Source organism: Gavia stellata, unplaced genomic scaffold (genome assembly GCF_030936135.1).
Source record: "Gavia stellata isolate bGavSte3 unplaced genomic scaffold, bGavSte3.hap2 HAP2_SCAFFOLD_105, whole genome shotgun sequence".
Classification (NCBI taxonomy): Eukaryota; Metazoa; Chordata; class Aves; order Gaviiformes; family Gaviidae; genus Gavia; species Gavia stellata.
In genome coordinates, this window is record NW_026776931.1 from 190,087 (window position 1) to 198,747 (window position 8,661).

Here is an 8,661-nt window from a genome sequence, read left to right on the forward strand (position 1 = left end):
CTCCCTGCATGGAGTTTGGTGTGCATCTCTATTTCAAGGCCACGAAGGCTCTAAGCATTAAGAAGATGATCCGACTAGAGGTGAGGGGGACTGTGCCCTCCCTGGCAGAGCAGGGCAGAGTGATCGCTGTGCTCCTAGGGAGGGAGACTGTGCTTGAAGGGTACCCTGCCAAGAGGGCAAAAGGATGAGCCTTCCTGAGATTCCTTTCTACCTGCATTGCCGGGGGCCAGGCCCTTAGCAGCAAGCAGCTCTCACTGAAGGACAACATTTTGGAAACTAGGTGACCACTAGGGTGCTCTTGTAGCTGAGCTTCACAGGGCAAGTACTCTGTGGAGTCTGGAAGAGATGTACTGCTGTACAGCACCTCAGGAGGAGGTGCTGCCTCTGCGTGGCTGACGTCTGGGTTACAAGGCTTCATCCTGAGCCCGTGCATAAATTTGCTGCTGTGCATGGTTGAATGCTGTCGTTTGGTTGTCCAGACTTGGGCATGCTCCCTGCAGCCATCCTGGAGTCTGTCTGGGGCTCTTAACATAGAGCAACAAACTCTCAGCCTGGGATTTTGTTCCCCGTGGTTTAGGGGCTGTGTTTCAGTGAGGGTGCTGGGTGGTTGAAGAGGAGAGGGTTGGTCATCAATGCCAGGTGCTCTGGGACACCTCACACTTTGTGTGGTTGCTCTAACATCACCTTGCTTCCCAGGGCGCTTTAGCAGCAACACTGCTGCTAGAGGAGTGCCGAGGTGGGCTGACAGGGTTTCTTACTGCGTCAGAATCTCGCTGGGTCAGCCCATGAGATGAACAGGTTAGGAAAGCTTAGGAGTCCACAAATGCTTGTCAAGCAGGGGAGGCCATGGTGGAAGCAGCCGGCAGAGGCAAGGCCTCCTCGTATGTTGTCTAGCAAAAGAATTGAGGAGAATGGTCTAAGCAGTGTTTGTTTCCTGCCACCTCAGGTTTCAGGTGCAGAAAACATGCTGGGGATCGTTCAGATTGAAAATATCCAAATCCTTGCGGAGGTCTATGGTGTTGCTCTGAGCATCAGCATGTCTAAAGGTGAGTGGATGCCCCCGAAGCCAAGTAGTCCAGGTGCATGGCATTGCCTTGGCAGGTGGGCAACCAAAGCACTTGGGACGGGATGGGGTACCATGCAAGCATGGCACGGATACGTAATGCACGTATCCTGCAAGCTGCGTGGAGTGAAGCACTGTCAGGGCACAGAGAGAGCCTTGAGTCTCCCACCTCCAAACTTTGAAGTGTGCAACTTCATGTGCAGATGGATTTGGGGGCTTTGGAACAACAGTGATGTGAACAAGCAGTTGGCAACTTCTGAGGGCTTGGCATGGCACATAGAGTGGTTGGATCTGTGCTTGGAAGCAAAGAGATGGAAAGCGAGCTCCTTAGCTGCTAAACCCTAGAGATATTCTCTGAGGAAGGGAAAGGGCAGCAAAGTAGCTAGAGAAAACTTCCCAGAAGGGAAACTTGCTGAGAAGGGGTTTGTGCCACCTGAGAACTCCAAATCTGTATCTTGTCACCTGGTGTAGTCTGCAGCAGCTCACAAATACTCACCATTTCTTACCTCTCTCTGCGGGTTTTCTGCAGGTGCAGGTGGCAGCGTGGATTTTGGGATGCTTAAGGTCCTGGATGATGCAAAGCAAGTGCTGACTCTGAAGAACCAAGGGAAGTACGAGATTGCGTGCAGGTGGGTCCAGCTGCCTGGTCCGTGAGTGCATGGTGCCACCACCTGCCCAGGCCTGCATTCTCCTTCTGTCCATGGTTAGAACCTGTTCCCATGCTGGCTACCTCATGGTGCAAGTAAATACAAAACCTGGGCTCTCCAATCTCAAATACTTTAATAGAGCATCCAGCCATGCACCAGCAGTTCTTCACAGCTCAGCAGGAACCAGAAGGAGAGACCCTGAAATGTAAGCCCCTCACTGCTGAGATTCATTGCCGCCTTTGAGGGTCAGCTCATTTCTCTTTATGAGACTCTTGAAAGGAAGGAATGAAGAACTTTGGTGTCAGTTAGCTTACAGCACTGCTGATTGTCTGCTGTCTGTGTCAAGATCTGGGATTCCCTGAGCAGAGCTGGACCCTTTACCTTGTATTATTTTTTATGGTCCTATGCAAAGTCCCGGCTGTGCTGGTGGCACCGGTATTTTTAACTGCAGAGGTCTGTTCCTTCCCTTTCACCCCAGTTTCAAGCTGGAAACCGTGGATACCGACATACGCGACTTGGCATCCCACTTCAGTCTCCAGCCGCAGAAGGGCATGCTGACTGCCTCCGGGCACCCCGTGCAGGTCCGGCTGCTCTTCCACCCCAAGATGGAAATGAACATTGAGGACAAACCCATCCTGCAGTGCCAGGTGAGCTGCCTGGGCCAGGTGGTGTTAGCACACCGTGTCTTGGGAGTGTAAGCAGGACCCGTGTCTTCGGGAAGGAATCCTCTCTCATCCATATGCAATAAAGTCTTTCAGAAACCATTTGTGATGCTTCCTAAGCAGAGCTGAAGCTCTGGCTCTGGAGGAGGCATTTAAGCAGGGAGGGTGAGTTGATGGGGACAGAGATGGGGTGGCATCAGGGGACAGAGAGAGAGGCTGGCCTCTGCTGCATTTACCAGCCCCTCCTCCGGTTGCAGGTGATTGAGCCCAGCATCTGTGAAGGAGGTGAGACCATTGCCATCGTCCCAGTAAGGGTGACAGCGAAAGCCCTGTTCAGCAAGTCCAGCACTTACCCTGCCTCGCTCATCAACTTCAGTGCCATGATGAACGGCAAGAGGAAAATCTGCACCTTCTATCGCAAGCCGAGTCCTAAAGCCCGGGGTTAAAGGACAAGTTCTGTTTTGGTTTTGTGATCCCCTGCAGAGAAATAAAGGCGAGCTTAACACCAAGTGACCGGGAGAGTCAATAGAAATCCTTTATTAGTTGCAGACAAAAGTGATAGAATATCCCTAACTCCCTGTATAGTTATATAATTCTCAAACAAGGGGTAAAAGGAAAAAGAAGGAAGAGTCAGCGTAAAGAAGGAAGAGTAAGTGTGAAGAAGGAAGAGTAAGGCGAGTGCATCCTCAGGTAGTTTGCACACCACACCAAGTTGGGCAGGAGGGTAGGAAGGCTCTGCAGAGGGATCTGGACAGGCTGGATCGATGGGCCCAGGCCAATTGTATGAGTTTCAACAAGGCCAAGTGCCGGGTCCTGCACTTGGGTCACAACAAACCCACGCAACGCTACAGGCTTGGGGACGAGTGGCTGGAAAGCTCCCCCGCAGAAAAGGACCTGGGGGTGTTGACTGACAGCCGGCTGAATGGGAGCCGGCAGTGTGCCCAGGTGGCCAAGAAGGCCAACGGCATCCTGGCCTGTATCAGAAATGGTGTGGCAGCAGGAGTAGGGAGGTGATTGTGCCCCTGTACTCGGTGCTGGTGAGGCCGCACCTCGAATGCTGTGTTCAGTTTTGGGCCCCTCACTCCAAGAAGGACATTGAGGTGCTGGAGCATGTCCAGAGAAGGGCGACGGAGCTGGTGAGGGGTCTGGAGCACAAGTCTTGTGAGGAGCGGCTGAGGGAGCTGGGGTTGTTCAGTCTGGAGAAGAGGAGGCTGAGGGGAGACCTCATCACTCTCTACAGCTACCTGAAAGGGGGTTGTGGTGAGGTGGGTGTTGGTCTCTTCTCCCAAGTGACTAGCAACAGGACAAGAGGAAACGGCCTCAAGTTGCGCCAGGGGAGGTTTAGGCTGGATATTAGGAAAAACTTCTATACTGAGAAAGTGGTGAAGCACTGGAACAGGCTGCCCAGGCAGGTGGTGGAGTCACCCTCACTGAAGGTGTTCAAGGAACATGTGGACGTGGCATTGTGGGACATGGTTTAGTGGGCATGGTGGTGTTAGTTGATGGTTGGACTTGATGATCTTACAGGTCTTCTCCAACCTTAGTGATTCTGTGATACGGGATAAACATGTTTTCCAACATTAAAGAAATTACCATTCATGGGGTATAACAGTCAGGTATCTCAACTCCATGTATCGCCCACCTGGGCCATGGTGTGGGGTTATTACCATGTTCTATGCGTGTTCTGTGGCGGTGGGATGTGAAACTAAATACTCTAGAGGGACACAAAGAGGGGATTCCAACACCCACACTTCAATCCTGCACGTTGTTCCAATGTTAAATATGAATAAAACTTTCCATCGGAACATCCCCAAGCCAATCCCAGAGGAGCCGTGTATACAGCTGCCTTGCAATTATAATGGTCAGCAAACCTTACGACAGTTATTTGCGGCTCCGTCTCCGGGGGGTTCCCTTTATAGGACAATGCGTATGTGGGATGCCACCTGAGGGAATGTAGGAGGTATTGGTGGTGTTACAAGGTGAATCTTGATTTTGCCACCCTTTTGATGCATATCCCCAACAGGTGCACATATCTCTGATCAGGGTCCTGAGCCTACTAATCAACCATGTTTCAGGAGGATCTCCAGGTCCAGTGTCACATGTCATTACCTTGGTACAGTTAAAAAGAGGACTGGGTGCCCCCCTAATGGGTGGTTTGAATTGAGGGTCTTGGGGTGGTTGTGTTGTAGTAGATCCAGACCAGGCCCAGATCAAAGCTCCATTTCATGCGCAAGGGCTGTTGCAGCAGCAGCTGTGATGACTGAGAAAGCAAGAAATACTGTCCTGCGGCTCCTCCTAACGCTCATGGTTCGTTCCTTGCTTTTTAGTCCTCCTCTCCAGCGTTGAAGCAACTGTGGTTGTGCCACACTTGGGAAATACATTGGTTTATGGCACTAAACATAAATGGTCATTGGCTTCTTTGACTGAGCTCTCCATGAATGCCCCAAGATCCACTCAAACACCCTGAGACGTCCCCTCCCTTCGCTGGCCCTGCGGCGCGGGAGCTGAGAGACCGAAGGCAAAGCCCACTGCATCTCCCCCAGGCTGTCTTGCCCAGCTGGCTGCTGAGAGGAGGGGAGAGCGGGTGGTGACAACCTGGGGGGTGACAGGAGGGACAGCGGGTGGTGGCAGCCTGGGAGATGACAGGAGGGACGTTGGGCGGTGATGGGCCCAGGGCTGTTGGGAGAGCCACCACAGGCCCAGGGGCTGATGGGAGGTGACGCAGGGTGGTGAAGGCCCAGGCGGTGACAGGAGGGACACCACAGTCTCAGGGGGTGGCAGGACAGCGGGTGGTGACAGCCTGGGGGGTGACAGGAGGGACACTGGGCGGTGACAGGCCTGGAGGGTGACAGGACACCGGGCGGTGACAGGCTGGGGGACAGCAGGGACACCAGCGGCCCAGGGCGGTGACAGGCCCGGTGCTGACGGCTGGTGACGCCGACCGGTAACGGCTCTCCCCTAGGGGGTGCTCGGCATTAGGATGAAGAGGGTGGGGCCTCCACGCCCACGTGACGCGGTCCTTTTGTCATAGTGTGCTGGGTTACGTGGGGCGGGGGTGGGTGCGGTGTGCCTTTGCAGGGATGCGCTGGCGGCGGCCCGTGTGGTTGTCGGCCGGGAAACCCTTCAGTGGAACGCTGGGGGGCCCCAAGTCGCCATGGCGAGCGGTCGGGCCTGGGAGAGCTGTATGCGGGAGAGAGAGCAGAGGCCGAGCCAGGGCCGCGGGGACCTCTCCCAGTTGTCTGCCTGCCCGACCCCGCTGCGAGGAGGAGCTTGATCTCAGCCTGCGTTGCTTGCCCTGATCCCCTCAGTGGGTTTTTTCCCCGAGCCGCTGTGGGTCCTAACCTGGCGCAGAGGCCACGACGCCATCTGCCGCGGTAGATGCCTTCGTGGAGCCGGCACCGCCTGGCCCCGACCACGTTGTGCATCCATTACAAGTTCTCCCCCAAGCTGAACTATGACGCGGTCACCTTCAACGGCCTCCACATCTCCCTGTGTGACCTCAAGCGCCAGATCATGGGCCGCGAGAAGCTGAAGGCGGCCAACTGCCACCTGCAGATCACCAACGCCCAGACTACAGAAGGTGCGTGGGGGTGGCGGGCACGGGGCCTCAGGCACCGCCCGGCTGGCGGCATCGCAGACCGCCCTGCGCTGGCTGCGTCTGCAGGAGCCACGCTCTGCTCTTTATGGCTCGTCCCCACGCAGCGTGAGTCAGCCTGGGGCCCATCCCGCCGGCATGTGGGGGGCAAGGGGCTCCAGGGATTAAACGGTGTGGGAAGCCATAATGCGATTTGGCCACGATCGGTAGCTGTGACTTGTGTTGGGGGCCTCACAGAGCTGTTCCTTCGTAGCTGCTGTTCTGACAACTACCTTCAGATCCGTGTTTTAGACACAGTGCTATGCGTGGAAGAATACATCGTTGATGTGCGACAGGTAGTGCTTACAAACGTTTTGGTTTCCTGGAATTCTTCTAGGTAAAATGATAAGGAAACATGGGAGAATGCCTTGTAATAACAAACTTGCCAGATTTCTTTGAAATCTGGCAGAGAAAGCTGAAAGTGATAGAATAGATGGCTAATTGGAAGAAGAAAAGTGGTTTGAGTGACTTAATTTTGTCTTCAACTTGTTTTACCCCACTGCACTGGAAAAGTGGTTTTGTGGCTGTTGCAGAAAGTGCTCACTATCCCCATTTTGGGGCCATCTTGCACGTGAGTGTTCTCTGTATCTAAATTATCCTTTGGAACTTCATGTTAATGTAACTGCTTTTCTACACCAAAGACATTGCCATTCAGATGCTATTGAGCATCATTTTCTCATTGATTTCTAACCTTGTTTTTCTTTTCCTGGCACCACGTGTTAACCACCTCAGGGCAGTACTGAAGTTTTATGGCAGAACACTTGTGGTGAATATACGTAAGAAATGTTCTTAGAGAAGTCATCAATTCTTCAATATGAGGCAGCAGTCAAAGTAGCTGTTGTTTAAGTTGCCTGCCTCCATTCATTCGTTGAAATACTTCTTCCCCTTGACTCTTTCAAGCCTACTATTTTCTTGTAGAATAGGTAGCAAGTTTCAGACCCTTGTGTCTCTTCTGCTCTGGACTTTAATAGAACACCCAAATCTTCCTGTGCTCTTGTAAGCTTTCTGAGTTAATTGAATCCTTATTTTTAATCACAGGTCAGATTGACAAAAGCCCAGTAGCCACGTACTGGCCATCACTGACACTAAAACAAGTGTTGTGCTGCTAGGGAATAGGAATCCACAATGTTGTTACCTCCAGCTTTGTTGAACATTTCTATTGCAGCTCTGCTTGGACACGTGTGAAAAGTAGCCTTGTTGAGCATGATGTCACTGCTCACTTTGCAGATGTTGAGTCATGCGTTGAGGCAGAGTGATACTGCTTTGCAGGTCCTAGTAGTTGCCAGGGGATGTTGCTGCCTGCAGGGAACAGGTTCCTGATGGGAGATGCCCGTTTAGTCTGAGAGCTGTTAGACTAAGCTGGCATCTGTTAAATTCAAACTGAGCAAACAAAAATTTCCAGGGACTTCAGGAATAGCGCTCCAGCTTTAGTCCTTTCCTATTAAAAAAAAAAAAAAGTTAGCTTTTTAGCCTATGTTTTTTCACTTCACCTTTAATAAAAGCTAAAGAGGGGAAATGCCCCTTTAGTTTGAGCCAGTTTTGCCCTGCTTGTGAAATCAAGCTCAAAACCCCCCCAAAACTTCTGTGATCCAAATTCTAGCCCTGCCAGTTTTGTTTCCATTTAAATGTAAAGCACTGAGCAGCTGAGAAGTGTGGTTGTTGATGGATTAAGCTCCAAGAACTAGGCAGCGGTGGCAGGCTCTCTCCTGTGTTCTGTCAGCCTGGAGTACTGGCAGCAGAGGTGCATCGTTTTTAGTTAACAGCTATGAAAGCGACGGCGTGGAGTTTTCATGCTTTAGCTAAGTGCCTGGTTTGTTGCAGGGCAAGCTAGTCAGGCTTTAGAATCTGGCTTACGCAGGTGAGACTTTGCTGTGGTTTGTTTTGCTCCGAAGTTCTATTGGTTTTGTAGCCTAACGGAAGCAAAAGCAACTTAAGCTAGATCAGGAGAGAACCTCGTGCATTAGCAGACTCTTCTTTAGTGACCTTTGAGACCATTTTGCTGTTAGCATTCAAACTATTGTAAAAAAAAGAGAAATATTTTGCTGCTTGTGTTTGATTATCAAACGTGAAGATTTCTTGAAATGTACTGTTAGCATGTTGAGATGATAACGGCACGATGTTACCTATAAAGTTTTGCTTTAATGTCTGTAAAGGGATTCTCTGAAGGGCTACGCAATTACATATTAATATACATTCTCATTAATTGACTAATGTTTTTGTCTGTATTTATGTTGTTTTCAGAATACCCACATGGTAATGCCCCGATTCCTAAGAGCTTGTCGGTAATTGTTAGAAAAATCCTTGCTGGAGGAGTTAAAGCTACCAGCAAAACCTATGTTCCATAAGTATCCATAATGTACTGTATTCTTTGTTAGGGGTTTCAGTGTGTTAACTTTTTTGTGGCTATTAGTTTACAGAGGCATTCAGATTGTCTCTTTCTTGTTAAAGCTGCTGTTAATTTTTGTTGTCATGGGGTAGATTTTAACATATCTGTCCCAAAGTAGACTGACATTTTTCAGCCTGCGGGGACATGGAGTTCCATCTCCAACAATGGTAACTTGTAAAATGAATCTGTTTGGTTTGTTCTTGGGGTTGATTGTTCTGAGAGCCAAGTTGCAGATCCTGTTCCCTCTCGGTGGAGAGATTCCTTATTAT

At 51.0% G+C, this 8,661-nt stretch overlaps 1 protein-coding gene across 1 annotated transcript; it reads left to right on the top strand.

The window, feature by feature from the left end:
• Positions 1-1,027: 1,027 nt before the first annotated feature.
• LOC132321531 (hydrocephalus-inducing protein homolog) lies at positions 1,028-2,818 on the top strand. Its single transcript, XM_059835030.1, has 4 exons — positions 1,028-1,046; positions 1,593-1,692; positions 2,189-2,357; positions 2,630-2,818. The coding sequence occupies exons 1-4, from the start codon at positions 1,037-1,039 to the stop codon at positions 2,816-2,818; spliced, it is 468 nt and encodes a 155-aa protein (XP_059691013.1). The 5' UTR covers positions 1,028-1,036.
• The last annotated feature ends 5,843 nt before the right edge of the window (positions 2,819-8,661 follow it).